This window comes from Oncorhynchus gorbuscha, linkage group LG09 (assembly GCF_021184085.1).
Source record: "Oncorhynchus gorbuscha isolate QuinsamMale2020 ecotype Even-year linkage group LG09, OgorEven_v1.0, whole genome shotgun sequence".
NCBI lineage: Eukaryota > Metazoa > Chordata > Actinopteri > Salmoniformes > Salmonidae > Oncorhynchus > Oncorhynchus gorbuscha.
The window spans coordinates 59,094,317-59,114,311 of NC_060181.1; the positions used below are offsets into that span (position 1 = coordinate 59,094,317).

General features: G+C 40.7%; 1 protein-coding gene across 13 annotated transcripts in view; it reads right to left on the reverse strand.

The window, feature by feature from the left end:
* Positions 1-11,727: 11,727 nt before the first annotated feature.
* Positions 11,728-19,995, reverse strand: part of LOC124043837 (growth factor receptor-bound protein 14-like) — a 45,576-nt gene continuing 37,308 nt past the window's right edge. For all 13 annotated transcript variants that reach the window (XM_046362869.1, XM_046362867.1, XM_046362876.1 and 10 more), the window contains 5 exons: positions 16,966-17,082; positions 16,668-16,737; positions 15,376-15,463; positions 13,939-14,032; positions 11,728-13,856 (listed from right to left, as the gene is read on the reverse strand). In XM_046362869.1, the coding sequence (XP_046218825.1) occupies positions 13,710-13,856; positions 13,939-14,032; positions 15,376-15,463; positions 16,668-16,737; positions 16,966-17,082 (516 nt within the window). In that variant the 3' untranslated portion in view covers positions 11,728-13,709. The remainder of the gene's footprint in view (positions 13,857-13,938; positions 14,033-15,375; positions 15,464-16,667; positions 16,738-16,965; positions 17,083-19,995) is intronic.

Genomic DNA, 19,995 nt, shown 5'->3' on the forward strand with positions numbered 1-19,995 from the left:
AGGCTGGATGGCCCAACAGTAGAGGAATGTAGTGCTGCCTCTATACTTAGTTAACACCAGTTTCCTATGTCTAATGGAGCAAAGTAACTCAAAATAGAATTTTGAAAATTATAGTGATTCAACTAATTGTATGACATTGGAACATTTTTATGTCCTACCATTTTCCATGAAGCCCTTTGAATGAGATACAGATTAGGAAAAATGGCCAAATCCTCCAATGTTTGATTTTCAAACTCATAGGAAGCATATAAAAAAAAAAAATCAAACCCATGAATTACACATTTCACTTCACACTCCCACAGCAGGTATTTACATGCATCCTCCCTGCGTTGGAGTAATGGTATATGTAGTACTATCACACTTCTATTGGGGTGATTGGTAATGTGTTCTGTATACAGCTGTTTGTTCACATGTAGGATCAGTTGACAACAACCTGTGAAGCAAAAGTCTCTCCATCCCCTTAAGAACAATTCAACGTTGTGAGACCATGATCTTGACATCTGTTCCTCCCTAGCAATCTGTTCCAGGGAAAAACCTGTTGAAATAGCCTGCAACCGCCAAGCAGCATGGCAAGATGGGGTCACAAAGTCGTTTATCATATAAAGGGTCAATTGTTTTCGGATCTTTCCAAAGGAATATTAAACAGTAGGTTTTTGTTTCTCAACAAGACAAAATGTACAGATGTAGGAGCTTAATTTGAGCCAATTTTCCACAGCAGGAGAAAAGTCTTGCAGCGACAGGGTATGTGAATTTAATATGTGGATTACAATTAATTGTGGGGGTGATACATTTTTTATATATTTGTATTTTTAGGATGTAGATCAGCCTTAATATTGCAGCTAGATTGTTGCTTTCATCAATGTAATTGTCTGCATCACTTCCAATCCCCCATATATTTTTGGGCAAATATATATATATATATATATATGCACACACATATATACTTACATACTTACATACATACACACATAAATACACATACTTATAAATACATATACATACTCATATATACACATTTTTAAAAAAAAATTCTTTATTACTTTCTAACCCTGCCACCCCTCCCTTAATAGGAGTAAACTAGCGAACAACAACGCTTAGGGTTCTACTTCCAGCTCATACGTACTATATATATTTTACAGGAACAGTCTATTTTACAATAGTTATATTTTGTTTGTTTTTACTCCCGTCCGTCCTCGAACCTCAAACATCGATTTATTTCGCAGAAGTTCTCAACCTGTATACATTTTACGGACACAGTATGTTTTACATGAGTTATCTTGTTATTAGTTGTTCTTATTCCCAACCTTCAGCTCCATTCAACCCCTCCCATCTATCTCTTAACAGCATCCATATTGGATATATATTTGTCATATATTTTCCAACTGTGCTGTGATGGTTCACAACAGTTCTGAACCTTTCTATTCTCATCATTTCTACAGGTTGTAAATTAAACATATTTTTTTCTTGTTGCTGAAAGTATTATATTGTTGATCGATTGACTATTGATTTATCAGATCACCCATTTTTTTGTGTGGAAAAGACAAACTACTGTGTTTTGGTTTCCTCATTGCAAAGAATGTTCTCCTGCAACAGGGTATTTGTATGTAATGTATTAAATTACTTTCAGTTTCATTACATGGTTCTAAATAGGATTTGAACATTATAGACAATAAGGTAAACTATAATACACCAGGTATGCTATAGTGTAGTGGGATGATATAGTTCAGGGTACAATACAATCTGTAATTACTTGATTTTGTGTTTAGTAATAAAAAGTGTAAGGAGTTGGAGACTGTTCTGATGTGACTGCTTGTTGGGCACTTCCTGCCCTCTAGTGGTGCTCCAACCTTGTGAGACAGAGAGATGGACGGCCAGACGGACGGACAGACGGACGGACAGACAGACGGACAGACGGACGGACGGACAGATGAGCAGGAGAGTCTTTGTTATTGAGCTGTTAAACTGTACAGTATGTTCACCAGGATAGATTTGCGGGACAAACGTTTCTAAATGATTTCATAAAATAATAGATGGGCTCTTATTCAAAGGTAAAGACAGGCAGAAAAGAGCAGAAAAGTTTGTGGTTAAGCATGTTGTGTGAAAACTTCACGAACAAACCTTTAGATACTCCCCGTAATCAGTTTGTGTCAATAAAACATGTATATTTTTTTAGATAGTCTTAAATGTAAGTACAATACTGTACGTAACAACTGTAATTGAGATATTAATATTAAACTCAATATTAAAACACAATAAACCTGGATTCCGGATTCAGTTCAAATCATTTAGAAAATGATATGTCTTGCGAAAGTCATGAGTACAAGTTTTGTTCTTGACAAAATTCTAGCTGACTGAAACACCAGAAAGAGTATGTGAATATGATTAGGAGAGAATGAGTGTAAATGGTGCTATGATTTCCTCTGCCTCAGAAGCAGGGGAGATGGGGAGAGTGAGCAAGCGGCAAATGCCCAGTGAAAGGTCAGCTCTGTATCGATTTTTTTTTTAAATATCTCTTTAAATACCTCCTGGCGGTGCAAATATTTTTGACTACCACCTGGTACTTTGTGGAAGGATGACCCCCCCTTTCCCCTCCCCCACCAATGCAGAGCACTGTTCTAACCAATCCGTCCAGAAAAACACTGCTCTGGGTTATTCATCGATTGACTATTCAAATCCCAACATATGCTGCTCTGCTTCCACTCCTCAGCGCTCTGAGAAATGGTTCATTTCCTAGCTCTTCCACAAGGCTTCCTGTCTAGCTCAGGAGTCACTCGCACATCATGTAAATGAGAGGAAAAAAGTAGGTAGGATTGTAAATAGATTCAATGTGGTTTTGGCCGTGTTGCTGTCTATAAACCCCACGATTGTGTGTGTGTGTGTGTGTGTGTGTGTGTGTGTGTGTGTGTGTGTGTGTGTGTGTGTGTGTGTGTGTGTGTGTGTGTGTGTGTGTGTGTGTGTGTGTGTGTGTGTGTGTGTGTGTGTGTGTGTGTGTGTGTGTGTGTGTAAACAGGGCATATTGTAGGTAGTGCGTGCGCACACACACACTACGTACAATATGCCCTGTTTTCAGTGATACTACAGCGATGCTTTGGTTAGAGTGCATGCTACTTATTGAAGTATTTCAAAGTAATTATTTTGAAAGTACATGTTGCATAATGTCATATGTGAACTCTATGTTCTTCACACTGAAACTATTCCAAATTTGAGTTAGCGGAATATTTAAAGTGTATTATGGATCAAATGTGATTGCTGTACCTGTATAATGTCATGATGTATTCATTTCAGGGCATGTCTCATTTCTGATTTTGAATACCAAACAACTGAAAATGTGCAGTTGAATACGAACTTTGTGATGTCAATCAGTAGGCCTATGCTGCTGTACAACATCTCAACTTTGCTTTCACGTTTTATGCTCTACTACGGCTGTAAAAATCCAAATGTTTTCTCCCCAAGACCCCTTCCTGTTTTTCCCCCTGTTATTTTCCATTTCTTATCCATCCTTTTGATCACCTAAAACATCAGTCCATCTCCTCTATAAGCTGTCAGTTAAATCTCCCTGCTGTCTATCCACAGCTCTCTCTCTCTGCCCACCTCCCTGCTTGCCAAACTCACGTGTTACTGTGAGGAGTGAGCAGGTTTTACATGCAGTACTGCCTTAATGTTGCTCAGTCGGTGGTCAGCCAGCCAGCCACTGAGCCACACAGCGAGCTCCTGCACTTCTGAAACACTGTTGGTCAACACAGGCCCAAGCTGCTGGAGATGCTGAAGCCTCGCTCAATTTCTTTCTTCTCTCTCTCACTATCTGTTTCTGTCTCTGTCTCTCTCCATCTCTGTCTCTCTCTCACTATCTGTTTCTCTTCATCTCTGTATGTCTCGCTCTCTGCCTCTCTCCCATCTCTGTCTCTCATTCTCCATCTGTATCTCTCCCTCTCTCTCTCTCCCTCTGTCTCTCTGCCTCTCTCTCTCTCTAGCTCAGAAAACAGGCAGGGGTTTGAGGATAGCCAATAACTCTCGAAAATATCCTTAGTGATATTATCGATTCATTGTGTGATCTTCCTAAGAGCCTTATACATATTTACAATATTCCCTTCTTTACTGTATACACACAGGCATTATTTACACATGTCAGTTTTTTATCACACAAACACTTGGCTTGCTGTGATTTCTCTATCTCCTTTGAGCAATATAAAGGTATGCCTTTCAACTGGGGATTAGGGGGGGGGGGGGGCTGCCTCTTGCCAGGCTCCCTCAGAGCAGAGCACTCTTTCTAAGGTCAGAAATCCCACTGTAATGTTGTTGCTTTGAAGGTGTTTCTGTGAAGACAATAACAACTGTCCTGCTGGTGGGGAAAACAACACCATGGATTGTTATGAGAACGGCCCTGCCACTGGTCTGGGAAAGCTATACTGAGCTTAACATTTAATGACATCAGCCTGGATCTAAAGCTAACTTTATTATCAATATTATTTCTAATTTATTGCCTATAAGAATACATTCGATGTACAATAATATTAGCCAAGAGTGTTTAACTTCTTACTTTATATTCGTCTTTAGCAATTGCTACCTACATGGAGACAGTATTTAACCAGGGGATGTGTCATTGCCTTGTACTGTAGTGTTCATTTTGAACAGTCCAGGTCTAATTGAGCTACTTTACATTGTAATAAGGGAAGGAAATGCATAGAATTGAAGTAGACGAGAACCTGTTCCCTTATGTATTTAAAAATAGGGCTTTAGAAAAAGCTACATTACCTATGTCTTCCCTTTTGAGATTTAATGACTCACTTGTGACTCCACAGAGAATTACTCCCAGTAATTGATTATTAAAACTTGAAATTGCAAACCATATCCATTATTTGACGAGTGAATGTGTTATCCTTGTAATTAACAAAGCTGGATACTTAGTGTTCTCCAGCACCAAGACCTCTGGAAAAATATATGTGGGGTTAGCAGGCAGACTAGGAAGCCAACATTGAAAATGTGTAATTAGCCGCGACACAATATATCAGAAAATGACAAGGTGAAAACCACCTTTAGAAAAAGTCTAGTAAAATGAGATAATTTAAACATAAAACACATGCAAATATAGCTGTCCATTATTAATGTTAGAATTACCACCAAACTAGCCTTTCAAATACACGTTCTTCTTACGTTGTCTGGAAGTGCAATCTATTATCTAAAAAAAGGTAGACACAAACACAAAATCCAACCTTTGCCTCAGTACTGTGTTCGCTCTGGTTGACTCAAAAATACCACATATTCTCATGATCAATGGGTTTTATCATTGCATCCTGCAAGCCACTGCCTTTTTGGATATTTTTTTGTTGTTGCGCTAGTGCTATTTGTGTGCTACACCTGTTGTTCAACTCAATGTATAATAGCAATTAAATCTCTAAATAAATGGACAGATATGATTGGCCTTCGACAGAAGAAATCAGCTGCTCAATCAGGATGCTCATTAATAATCTACCGCTCATTATCCATGTCACTTTGTATCCATGTGTGTATCACAGGGTGGATGGAAACACTCTGCCAAAAGGTGTTGCGCTGAGGAAATGGGCGTGTTTAGTGGGTAGAGGCATTTGAGAAAGAGTAACAGAATTATACAGTGCCTTGCGAAAGTATTTGGCCCCCTTGAACTGTGCGACCTTTTGCCACATTTCAGGCTTCAAATATAAAGATATAAAACTGTATTTTTTTGTGAAGGATCAACAGCAAGTGGGACACAATCATGAAGTGGAACGACATTTTTTGGATATTTCAAACTTTTTTAACAAATCAAAAACTGAAAAATTGGCCGTGCAAAATTAGATGTTTGGGGCGGCAGGTAGCCTAGTGGTTAGTGTTGGACTTGTAACCGAAAGGAAGATTGAAGATTGAATCCCCAAGCTGACAAGGTAAAAATCTGTTGTTCTGCCCCTGAACAAGGCAGTGAGCCCACTGTTCCTAAGCCATCATTGAACATAAGAATTTGTTCTTAACTGACTTGCCTAGTTAAATAAAGGTTGATAAAAAGAAGGTTTGCTTTTTTTACCTTAGTGACAGTGCTGTTCCTTTGAAGCTACATTTGCATTAGCAGTGGAGCTGCCCTGGCCTCTAGGAACAGCCTGGTGTGATAGACTAAACATTGTACATGTAAATCCGCGACACTCAAATGAGTTTAACATTTTAAATTTGGTATGGTTACTTAAGGCAAAAACAATAGTAGGGTGGGTGGTCTGGGTGGGTGTATAATGCGAACGTCTAGCAACCTAAATGCGGAAGACACATTTCAGTTGAAGGCATACAGTTGTACAACTGACTAGGTATCCCAATTTCCCTTTCCAAAGGTTGTGAATTTGAATCTCATCAAGGACAACTTAACTAACCCTAGCCCTCACCTTAACCCTTTTAGCTAACCCTTTAACATATCTCCTAAACTTAACCCTAGCCTAGCTAACGTTAGCCACCTAGCTAGAATTCATAACATGTCATACATTTTTACAATTTGTAACGTATAGTACGAATTGTAATTCATAACATAAGAAATGGGTGATGGACCTGCACAAATTAATACATACAAAACGTAACATATTATACTAAATGGAGTATCACAAATTTACGTACAGAATAAAACTAAATGCTCTGAGACTAGGCTGCTGGGAGTGGCCTGACTTGCGTGGGGAGCCAGCCTCCTGCTGACACACTCTCGGGTCATGTACAGTACATCTAACGCACAGAACATCCACTCTGTCCCTGTCTATACCTACCCTCACAGACCATCAGTACCTTCTGCTCCTTCTGGTTGGGTAAAGTAGAGAAGAGGAGTTGTTCTTGTTCTCATGTGGGCCCAGACAGTGAGCCCCAGTCTGCCTGGGAGGAGAAGTTATCCATAGGCTGTTTGGGCTGTTGTCTAGCTGGATGAATTCATTAAGGGAAGCAGAGTCTCTCCCAGCTGCCATCTCTCCCTTATCCCTGGCCCTGCAGCCAGACATGGATCAATGGCAGGAATAAATCCAAGAGGAGCATTTGGCTGAAGACCTCAGAAGCAGGGCTGCATTTAAGACTTCAGTGTGCACATCTCCCCTGGATGTGAGCACAGTTTCAAAGTGAGCCATTGAAGTAGCCGTGGCCATGAAGCGGTGGGGTGATTCGTTTATCTCACTACAGAGACGGTGTTGTTTTACTCATGTTATGTACAAGAAACGCCTCAAGTCAAAACACTCAGCCGCCTGACTGCAATGTACAGAATACTTATCCACGTATCAAGGTTATTCATAATCTATTCACACATACAACAGTCTGTGGCATATTCATTCATTGCTTTCTGTAAAATTGATTTTCAATTCAATAGAGAAATATGGATTGTATTTCTCATTGTTGACAAAAATGTACTAATTCCAAAGTGAACTGTGAGCACATGGTAAAATAGGCCGCGATGACTCTTTATGAGCCAAATCAAATAAGGATATCATTTAAAAAATGTTTTTTACTAGATTAAATAATATTAAGATTGATCTATTAGGGATATACTGTACTGTATGCTCATCATCACCTCATCTCCACATTCTAAAGTTACTATCTATGTTTAGTAATGACAGACCAGTGGATTATTAGCAGGTCTAATAGGTCCAGTAAAATGTTGTGAAAGTAAATGACTGATTGCTCTTTCAAACCATTGCAATTATTGGTCTACGCAACAGATGCTGAGAGATCCATTGACTAATATGGAGATTTCATCACTCCCTCCAGAATAGTACAAGAAGCCATCTATTGCCATCTAGTGGCTACTATATGTACAACCGTAGTGGCTCCAGTGTCTATGCCAGGAAGGGCATCTTAAATTTGACCAAGTACAACAATGAGCGAATGGTGGACACAAACAAAGCTTTACAGAATATGAAGTATATGTACAGTTGTAGGTTCTTAATTTGATCATCTTGTTGCAGGATAACCTTTTGCAGGAAATGTAAAACTTGTAGTGTATTCGAGTTTCAAAAAGGCTTCTGAAGTTTGCCATTTCCACTTTGAAATATCAGACTTGATTTTCTGGCTTGAGCAGGGGGACCTTGCGTGCGCTGCAGGATTTTAATCCATGACGGCGTAGTGTGTTACTAATGGTTTTCTTTGAGACTGTGAAACCAGCCCTCTTCAGGTCATTGACCAGGTCCTGCCATGTAGTTCTGGGCTGATCCCTCACCTTCCTCATGATCATTGATGCCTCACGAGGTGAGATCTTGCATGGAGCCCCAGACCGAGGGTGATTGACCATCATCTTGAACTTCTTCCATTTTCTAATAATTGCGCCAACAGTTGTTGCCTTCTCACCAAGCTGCTTGCCAATTGTCCAGTAGCCCATCCCGGCCTTGTGCAGGTCTACAATTGTATCCCTGATGTCATTACACAGCTCTCTGGTCTTGTCCATTGTGGAGAGATTGGAGTCTGTTTTATTGAGTGTGTGGACAGGTGTCTTTTATACAGGTAACAAGTTCAAACATGTGCAGTTAATACAGGTAATGAGTGGAGAACAGGAGGGATTCTTAAAGAAGAACTAACAGGTTTGTGAGAGCCGGAATTCTTTCTGATTGGTAGGTGATCAAATACTTATGTCACGCAATAAAATGCTAATTAATTACTTAAAAATCATACAATGTGATTTTCTGGATTTTTGTTTTAGATTCCGTCTCTCACAGTTGAAGTGTACCTATGATAAAAATTACAGACCTCTACATGTTTTGTAAGTAGGAAAACCTGCAAAATCGGCAGTGTATCAAATACTTGTTCTCTCCACTGTATATACTGTATACATTGTATATATAAAATAATGGACATGGCCGGCGGCCCATGAGACAGACGTTTTTTAAATAACTTTTGCTGTGTGTCTGTTGACATAATCGTAGACATTGAGCATTTGGCTGACCAGTGGGCAACAGTATTCTGATTGGCTGAGCTGAGGTGGCACATATTCACATTCAAGTCAAACGTGCATCATCATAGTGAGACCCGCTCTGACTACAGTACCAGTCAAACGTTTGGACACACCTACTCATTCAAGGATTTTTCCTTACTTTGACTATTTTCAACATTGCATAATAATACTGAAGGCATCAAAACTATAAAATAATACATAGGGAATCATGTAGTAACCAAAAAAGTGTTAAACATCCAAATATATTTTATATTTGAGATTCTTAAAAAGTAGCCACCCTTTGCCTTGATGACAGCTTTGCACACTCCTGGCATTCTCTCAACCAGCTTCACACAGAATGTTTTTGACAATAGTCTTACAGGAGTTCCCATATATGCTGAGCACTTGTTGGCTGCTTTTCCTTCACTCTGCAGTCCAACTCATCCCAAACCATCTCAATTGGGTTGAAGTCGGGTGATTGTCATCTGATGCAGCACTCCATCACTCTCCTTCTTGGTAAAATAGTCCTTACACAGCCAGGAGGCCTGTTTTGGATCATTGTCCTCTTGAAAAACAAATGATAGTCCCATTAAGCGCAAACCAGATGAGATGGCGTATCGCTGCAGAATGCTGTGGTAGCCATGCTGGTTAAGTGTGCCTTGAATACTAAATGAATCAGACTGTGTCAACAGCAAAGGACCCACACACCATCATACCTCCTCCTCCGTGCTTCATGGTGGGAACCACACACGCGGAGATCATCCGTTCACCTACTCTGCGTCTCACAAAGACACGGTGGTTGGAACCAAAAATCTCAAATTTGGACTCATCAGACCAAGGACAGATTTCCACTGGTTTAATGTCCATTGTTCGGGTTTCTTTGCCCAAGCAAGTCTCTTCTTCCTATTGGTTTCCTTTAGTTGTGGTATCTTTGCCACAATTTGACCATGAAGGCCTGATTTATGTAGTCTCCTCTGGGGCGGCAGGGTAGCCTAGTAACCGGAAGGTTGCAAGTTCAAATCCCCGAGCTGACAAGGTACAAATCTGTCGTTCTGCCCCTGAACAGGCAGTTAACCCACTGTTCCTAGGCCGTCATTGAAAATAAGAATTTGTTCTTAACTGACTTGACTAGTTAAATAAAGATTTTTTAAAAAATCAAAAATTGCTGTAGCAGCATTTATTTGCGCTGCAATTTCTGAGGTGCAGTTAACTCAAATGAACGTATCCTCTGTAGCAGAGGTAACTCTGGCTCTTCCTTTCCTGTGGCGGTCCTCATGTGAGGCAGTTTCATCATAGCGCTTGATCGCTTTTGCAACTGCACTTGAAGAAACTTTCAAAGTACTTGACATTTTTGAGATTGACTGACTTTCGTGTCTTTAAGTAATGATGGACTGTCGTTTTTCTTTGCTTATTTTAGCTGTTCTTGTACTTGGTCTTTTACCAAATAGGGCCATCTTCTGTATACCACCCCTACCTTGTCACAACACAACTGATGCAAACGCATTAAGGAAAGAAATTCCACAAATTAACAAGGTACACCTGTTAAATTAAATGCATTCCAGGTGACTACGTCATGAATCTGGTTGAGAGAATGCCAAGAGTATGCAAAGCTTTCAAGGCAAAGGGTGGCTGCTTTGAAGGGAAGGGGGATTCGGGGGACCATTTAAACACTAGTCTACTAGCAATATAGCCTAACAAGTCAGATTGGCTTTTAGAACACATAGGTAAGGCAATAGTCATCTACTAGACCTTTATACAATGCTTTTTACTAAACACAAGTCACCAGGTATATCAATAAAGGTCCATTTGTGGACTGTCTGGGTATTTTAATTGTTTTAACAATGTTTATTCACTTCTGAATGCGCAGTCTCTTTAGCTCAGCAAGTGAGTTAAGGTGCTGTTAAGTCCTGCCCATCTCTCGCTTATTTCATTCGATCGCAGAAAGATACGCATACACGCGCGGCACTGTCAAACGAAGCACAACACTGGAAATCTATCCGCATCCACATCAACTGATCCCGGCATCGTTCTTTGACAAACCCAGAAGATTGTACATTGAATTCAACAGAAGAAAACAAAAGGAAGAGAGAAATTGCCAGTTCCTACAGCCAAAGCATTAAGGAACTTGTAGTCTTTCTCTCGCTCTCCCAGTTTTCTGATGAATTATACACCCATATGCTCTTGTCTCCAGAACAGCCTGAATTATTTGGGGCGTGGAAAAAATGGCTAAATTGGTGTCACGGGACCAAACCTGTACCAGGAAAACATTCCCCACACCATTACACCACCCGCCTGTACTGTTGACAGCAGGCAGGATTGGGCCATTAACTCATGTTGTTTACGACAAATCCGGACTCTGGAATCAGCATGACGCACCAGGAATCGGACCAGGCAATGTTTTTCCACTCCTCAATTGTCCAGCGATGGTGATCACGTGCCCACTGGACGAGATGCCGTTCTGCGCCGTTATTTGCCTGTTTGAGGCCCGCCTGTTCGCTGGAACGATCTCTCATCAACAAGCGGATTTCGCCCACAGGACTGCCACTGACTGGATGTTTTTTGTTTGTTGCACTATTCTTGGTAAATGAGTGAAAAGCCCAGGAGACAGGACATTTGAGATTGTGGAACTGGCGCGCTTGGCACCGACGATAATACCACGCTCAGTCTCTTTAGGTCACCATTATCAGAAATGAGTGTTACCAGTGTTTCAACTACAGTGCAACTAGCATGTCATCTACAACAATATAAATTCAATATTTTCATGAATGTATATATAAACATTTGTGTTTATCTTGTGGCTAATTCTCAATACGTAACAATTATACAGCTGAAATCAGACATTTGTTTGCTTTCTTTATTTAGCTTCCTTTATAAAACATGACAGTTCATGACATGCATTACTATTTAAATGCACTGTTCTCCCTCTATGTTAAAAGAAACGTTGTATGAAACGCATTGTTAACATGTCTTGGTTATGTAACTTGTTTCAAAGCACAGTACATCTTGTTTCGTTATATCGTACTGGTGAAACATGTCTGTACAAATTGCTGCATGATTACAGTACCATTTCCAAAACGAAGCAACAAAACAATACATGATGTATGTCATCGCTTTGTTGTTTACATCAATATTCAACCATTCCCGGTGCTGCACATGGTTTACCTGAATCTTTCAAAAAAAAAAGACTATAAAACATTAAATGTCAATGTACAACAATTCAGATTTTGATCAATAAAATCACAATATTATACTGTATTTCTATCTTACACTTTGTGGTTTAAATCAAAAAATAGGTCTGGATTCAATCTGTAGCGCCAAAGTTCAGCTCTGCAGTGTGCTTGAAATGTAAAGGTAATTTCCGATTGAGCCAGCATATGCAGTGTTTGCCGTGAATGAAGTCTCCACTAAAACGGGAACATTCCCTTTAAATGTCAACCGGGCAACAAAGTGGAACTTCGGCAATAAGCATTGAATCCGGCCCTTAGTCAAATATATCTTCTGTGGCTCTTGCTATAACAACAGAGAGCAGTTTTACATGTATTGACTCAAATGCAATCAATACAATTCAAAGTAATGTACAGTGCAGGCTAGTGAAGCACATTGTTGTGCATGCTCTCTCCTTACAGCGTTCACAGTCCAGCTTAAACAACATGCAACCACTTTGCATTCTCTGCTACTCATACCTCTAAAATATATATTTTTTAATCATAATTTGTTTTAGAAAAATACCTGAATTCCTTGAGATGTGAAAAAAAACAACGAGCAACAGCTTAGTTTACCCAGGAGATGACCAAGGCCAGAGGACCACTGTAGTCTACATACTACATTTCCCATCATGCCTTGCCTACAACCTGATAGTAGTGATCCCCTCCTACTGACAAATGACCAGGTTCAGCTTAACTGTGCCAATAATGCACAAATATTATGGCTATACCACACTGGTCATTCTATTCACATGGTGTGAACTGAGTCAAATATCCACTTTTGCTCTACGGATCCAACAGTTGGCTACGGTAGAAGATGTTCATTCCCATAGAAAGTTGTAACGAGCAAGTAAGCCGATACACAATGCAAACATGATCAGCTCCACATTATATACAGTACATTAACTGAAGTTTGGACTCCACATGAGTCATTGCGGTGTTTGTGATTTTCTCCACACCCGGGCTAACATACAGGATCAACCAATGGGCTCGCAGTAGAGCCCTCTCGGTGACATCAAGTCTACAGTAGATGCACTTTATCCAACACCAGATTTCTCAACACCTGTGGTCACTTCCCACTGAAGTCATTTTTACCATCTTGATTTACATGTGGTTGAATTGTCAACTAATGTGAATAAAAAAAACTCACAATGGATTTAGGTATAAAGTTGGGTGAAAAAAAACTGAAATTCCTTAACGTTGATGACTTTTTGCAAATCCAATCAGTATTCCACAATGATTCGACGTCATCACACAGATTTTTTTGTTGTTGTTGTTGAAATGACATGGAAACAATGTTGATTCAAACTAGTTTTGCCCAGTGGGTTGTGACACAGAATCTTCATCTATTTCACATCCTAACACCTCTAATTCATATTTCTATTGAAAAACAAAGTCATTACAAAGACCAATTACCATGTTTGTCTCCAAGAGGATGGGTTCTAGTGGGTGATTATAACAGTGGTTTCAGCTGGCTTATGTCTGGCCGTGTTCTCTGTGTCTCCTGTCCAAGGCACGATAGGGAGGGAGGGATGCATGGGTGGTTGGTTCTCTGGAGAGGCCCTGGCTGTGATTAAGGTGCCTCTGTATGCATTGGGCCCTGGGAGACCCCTGGCCCCTCAAAGGGTGATCCTGGCACAGTGGTGTTTGAGTTTGCAGGGCAGCACCCCCCGGTTGAGCTGGTAGAACTCCACTAGCTGGATCAGATCAGTGAAGCGGGTGTGAGCGTCGTCCAGACTGTAGAACAGATCGCCCTCGTCATCCACCTAACACACACACACACAAGCTTGAGCATGTCATCTAAAACACAAGAGAAGTGCATATACCAAAACAAGGGGTTATACTCACCGGTAAGATCTGAAAGTGTTTGATTCTCTGTGTGTGGCACAGTGACAGTACAAATGTCTTGGGGTTGCTTTGGCTGTCCCTTAGAAGAAATACTCTGAAAACAAAATAAAAATCTCAGTTTCTTCAGGAACACCTTGGGACAATTTTTTAAATGGTATTTCTGTCCGTTTGGAAGAAGAAAAAAAGTATAGGGAGAAAAATACAAAAGCTACACTGAACAAAAATATAAAATGAAACATGTGAAGTGTTGGTCCCATGTCTCATGAGCTGAAATATAGAGATCCCCGAAATGTGCCATACGCACAAAAACGTTATGCACACATTTTTTACATTCCAGTTAGTGAGCATTTCTCCTTTGCAAAGACAATCCATCCGCCTGACAGGTGTGGTATATTGAGAAGCTGATTAAATAGCATCATCATTACACAGGTGCACCTTGTACTGGGGACAACAAAAGGCCACTAAAATGCGCAGTATTGTCACACAACGCCACAGATGTATCATGTTGAGGGAGCGTACAATTGGCATGCTGACTTAAGGAATGTCCACCAGAGTGATTGCCAGAAAATGGAATGTACATTTCTCTACCATAAGCCATCCTCAACGTCATTTTAGAGAATTTGCTTCTACACCTGCATTGCTTGCTGTTTGGGGTTTTAGGCTGGGTTTCTGTACAGCACTTTGAGATATCAGCTGATGTATGAAGGGCTATATAAATAAATTTGATTTGAATTTGGCAGTACGTCCAACTGGCCTCATAACCGCAGACCATGTGTATGGTGTTGTGTGGGCAAATGGTTTGCTCATGTCAACTTTGTGAACAGAGATGCGGTGGTGGTTGGGTTAAGGTATGGGCAAGCATAAGCTACGGACAACGAACACAATTACATTTTATCGATGGCAATTTGAATGCACAGAGATACCGTGACGAGATCCTGAGGCCCATTGTCGTGCCATTCATCCGCCTCCATCACCTCATTTGTCAGCATGATAATGTCCCAGTTCATCCATGACCTGCATACTCAGACATGTCACCCAATGAGCATGTTTGGAATGTTCTGGATAAACATGTACGACAGCGTGTTCCAGTTCCCGCCAATACCCAGCAACTTCGCACAGCCACTGAAGAGGACTGGGACAAGATTCCACAGGCCAATCAACAGCCTGATCAATACTACGCGAAGGAGATGAGGCAAATGGTGGTCACATCAGACACTGTTTTTCTGATCAACGCTGCTACTTTATTTTTTAAAGGTGTCTGTGGCCAACAGATGCATATCTGTATTCCCTCATATGAAATCCAGAGATTAGGGCCTAATTCATTTAAAATCGACTGATTTCCTTTGAAATCGTTGCATGTTGCGTTGATATTTTCTGTTCAGTATATTTACGGTTCTTTGCGACAAAACACATAGAAAAGTGTCTGGTGCTGCTCACCCATCAATCAGACCTTGTTGAGTGATTAAGCGATGTGCCTCATCTCTGGACAGTTTGCTGTGGAACCAGGGCTGGGCCATATGGAGGGCTGCAAAACACAGGGCGACCATGGTGAATGTCATTAGGAACCAAATGGAGGAAAACATACTCTTAGAAAAAAAAGGTGCTATCTAAAACCTAAAAGGGTTCTTCAGCTGTCCCCATAAGAGAAACCTTTGAAGACCCCTTTGTAGTTCCAGGTAGAACCCTTTACACAAACAATTCTACATGGAATCACAAATGGTTCTCCAATGGGGACAGCCGAAGAACCCTTTTTTCTAAGTGTGCAGAAACTGGGAGGGGCTGTCCTAAAATTGTCCAATAAGAAATTATCGTTTTTGTTTCCGTTGTAAAGTGGATGAATACCACCCATGAATATGACCCCCACCCCAAAATTATGCACTGTTGGTTAATGACTTGTAAGTAAGCATTTCACGGTATGGTGTATTCGGCGCATGTGACAGATAAAATTTGATTTGACGCCGGAAGGGAGTAGACACTGGTGGCTGAGTCATTATATTAGCTACTTGTAGAATCTTTGCATTGTAATTTCAGAAAATGTTCATAATATATCTGCAGTTATAGTGGAATGATAGTGTTTCACAATATTTTTTCACCCCAAAATTATTTTGGGCCAATACAAAATCATATTCTAAAATACAGTCTTTCTATTTGACAACAAAAGCCAGACCGGCTTCTGGGGAAAACGGCACCCTCCCTCTCATCGGCATGGTCATCTCCTCCTCGATCACATTAAACAAAAGCAGACTGGGGAAAGCAGTGTAGATGTCGCACTGTTATTTCGTGGTTGCTAAAATTCTATACTCGTCACTGAATTTCAGTTTATGTGAGAAAACAATCACTGAACAGTGTCGGGAATCATTGTACCTAAATGGCTGTGAAATATCTTTTAAAAAACAAAACAGTTTTTACGGCCGTTTGGTCCATGCTATCCGTTAACCCAAATTATTTAAAATTTCAATTTCAACGGGGTAAGGTTAGGTTTTAGGATAGGGACATCAAGGATTCTGGACTGCACTAACCTCTTCACCATGTTACAGGAAAATGGGATGCGGGGGGGGGGTTGTGTGGAATACAGCATAGGTGTTGTTACAATTCACCTCGCTTCCACATGGTTGATACATTCTACATGTAGCACCTTTAAGTCCAGTGTATGTGGTCAGGAGGAATGTGACTGCATTCCGGGGAGTTGCTGCCTGCATGGTAAAAATAAAATAAAAACTTCTACTAACCTATGTTTGACATGGGACTCTGAGAGGTGGATGGGCTTCCATGGGAGCTCAGACGGTGGCAGCTTTTCCTCTGAAGGGATGGAGAGGAGGAGTTCAAGTATCACACGCTTGGACTATTTTCACATGGGTGCATCATCATTTCACACCTTATACACATTTTGGGCGTTGACAAAGCATCTGTTGTCAGGTATTCAGTCATGGTAAAATAATCCTTTAAGCACTATTGCAGGACCAGTGTGTCACTAGTGTGTCATGCTGAGTAGAGAGAAATTATGTCAGAGAGAACCAAATGGCCTACCCTCCATGAGAGCCCCTCCTCCACGGCTACGGACAGCGCCTCCGATGGGTTCTCAATCACCCGGCTCTTGTGTCCCGAGAAGTCCATGGCCACCAAGGAGTTCTCGGAGATACTTCTCTGGAAATATATGTTTGAGGTAGTATATATTATTACGATTATACAGTGCAAGTGTTTGAAATGTTGAAATACGTGTACAGACGGTGAAAGGTTATAGGAGAAGCACATTCATGCTTTCTGTGTGTGGTATTGTGCTGCCATCTAGTGTCTGAGAAGTGTGACTTGAGTATCATTTCTAGATGATTCCGAGCAGAATGTGCTCAAGTGACTGGAGATTAGAGTGGATGTGAATAGAATGACACACGAGCACATAGCATTGACGGTAGTCCCTTAAAACTCTCATAGTCACTGGTTCTAAATAATCACACGCAAAATATTTCTTATCAGGATTAGGATTGCTATGTTGTTGTTGCTTTTTGTTGCTCTCTTTATGTAGTGTTGTCTCTCTTGTTGTAATGTGTGTTTTGTCCTATATTTATTTATTTTATTCCCAGGCCCCCGTCCCCGCTTGAGGCCTTTTGCCTTTTGATAGGCCGTCATTGTAAATAAGAATTTGTTCTTAACTGACTTACCTATTTAAATATAAATTTAAAAAAATAAAACAATTTGTGAGTGAGAAGCCATTAGGAAAAAAAAAAAAAAAAAAAAAAAAAAAAAATAAAATGCCATGATTTGCCTCCATCACTCCCTAACCTCAGGAAAGGGAAAAATTGATACCTAGTCAGTTGTACAACTGAATGCATTCAACTGAAATGTGTCTGAATCAAAGAGGTGCGGGGGGGGGGGCTGCCATAATCGACATCCACATTTTCGGCGCCCGGGGAACAGTGGGTTAGTTGTAACAAAGTGACTAGTGTTTGCTTTAAGGTAGAAACATTTTCATCCTTCTTAAGAGACTCTTCTCCGGTCCATTCAGACGATGTAAATATAATTCTGGAGTTCCTGGACATCGTTCCTGGACACAGATTGCTCCTTTCATTGATATGTCTCAATTTTCAGTTTGGTTTCATTAAGATCGAATTCTTTGTCTGGCAGGTCTAGCGGCGTGCTAGTGGCTTGCTGTGCTCTAGGCCAGGGGTACGCAACTACTATTTGAGAAGGTCCAGTGACACAAATGTCCTAGGTGGCAAAGGACCGGATGAATATCGTCCTTTATCGGCGCTGTGGTACAGCCGCAGTAACAAACATAGTCGTCTGCGACTTAGGAAACATGTTATATAAGATATACATTAAACCTGTGCAACATTGCAGCAACATTGCTGAAGAACAAAAAGTGGTTGCATAATTGTCTATGCAAAAAGTGCACTGTGAACCATTGTACATGGGCCTTGAATAAAAAAAACAATGAAGCGCATGTTTTCTGGAGAACAAAGGAGAGTTTAACAAAAAGAATAATAATAATATAATAATAATATAATCTGAAAAGCACATAATGTCTTGTGGGCCGTGCAATATTCATGTAGAAGTCACTCTGGGCCTTGCCCTTGCATCAATGAGAGAAATTACACTTGGTCTCTTCACAATGTTTTGAAGTTAGGCACTAATGGTGTGAGAACAACTCTTGAGACACTGGTGCCGTTGTTCATTGGTGAATCTGGAGCAGTATTTGTTTTTAATAAAGTTCATTGTGGAGAAAGCTGATTCACAGCTGTATGTGGAGCCAAACATGGTCAGGATGTATAGTGCCAGTTTCTTGAGAACAGGGACAGCAGCTGCAGGCACCATCTTTCCCCAGATAGTAACAGGGTCACAGTCACCAGGTCTGCTCCTTCAAAGACACATTTTCTTGCAGCTCAATCAACTCCATTTGCAGTGAGGCAACATCTACCAATCTGAAGATCTGTTTTGCTTTTTCTGACAACTTTGTCACATTTGTGACAAGAAGGGTTTCTGAATGAGCAGCAGCAGTTCTCTCCCAACAGTGAAGTCATCAAAGCGAGCCTTGAAGTTATCCATCAGCTTCTGGATGAAATCAACATGGTTAGGGAACATCCTTATTTCCCTGCGTTTGCACCAGAAGATTGGGGAAGTGGACAAGTTCTCCCTGGAGATCATTCTTGAAAAGCTCCAATTTGTTCTGGAAAGCCCAGACTGCTGTTATCATATCACACACTGTGTTGTGCCATCCCTGCAGCTTAACATTCAGTTGATTAAGGTGTGATATAATGTCTGTCAAAAATGCAACTGTTCCCATCTTCGCCTTATCTTACAAAAACTCAAAAAACTGAGTTGCCTTGTCACTCTTTTGCTCTGATAACAAAGCTTTGATTTCCTCCCGAAAGGCCCAAAAGCGTCTAAAACCCTGCCTTTGCTAAGTCATCTGACATTGTTGTGCAGTCGTAAGTCAGCAAAACTGACATGGGCCTCTGTCAGAATGCCTCGTAGCAAGCAGTGTTGTAGGGATGATGTTGCCCTCAAAAAGATCAGTTTCATCATCGTAGTCATGACCTCAGAATACTCTTTCCCCAGACTGGCACACAGAACAGATTGATGGATGATGCAGTGGTATGATGTCAGGTCAGGCTGGTCCTCCAGTCCCCTCCCTTTTCCTATCATGGCTGGATCTGTGATGATGGAGACTACAGATCTTCAAATCTCTCCAGCTTTTTGTCAGCATCCCTTTGATGACCTCATGGGATATCCTCTCCCCGTAAGTGTGTGTGTGCTTCTAGATTTGTTAAGCACAACAGCTCCCCACGGAATTATACAATCTGACAAACACCAGAAGCTGGGCATTATCAGTGTCATCTGTTGATTCATCCATAGCTAATGGTATGCGTGGTGCATTCTGAATGGCCTCATCAAGTTGTTGCTAATTTTTCAGTTCTCATTGCTGTGGAATCTGACAGTGGGATCAGTTTGATATTTTCTCTGAGCTCATCTTTTTTTTTTTTTTTTTTTTTTTTTTAACCTTCGAGCAAGGTGTCAGCAACTTCACACATGCATTATTTTACCATCTCGGCGTCTGCAATG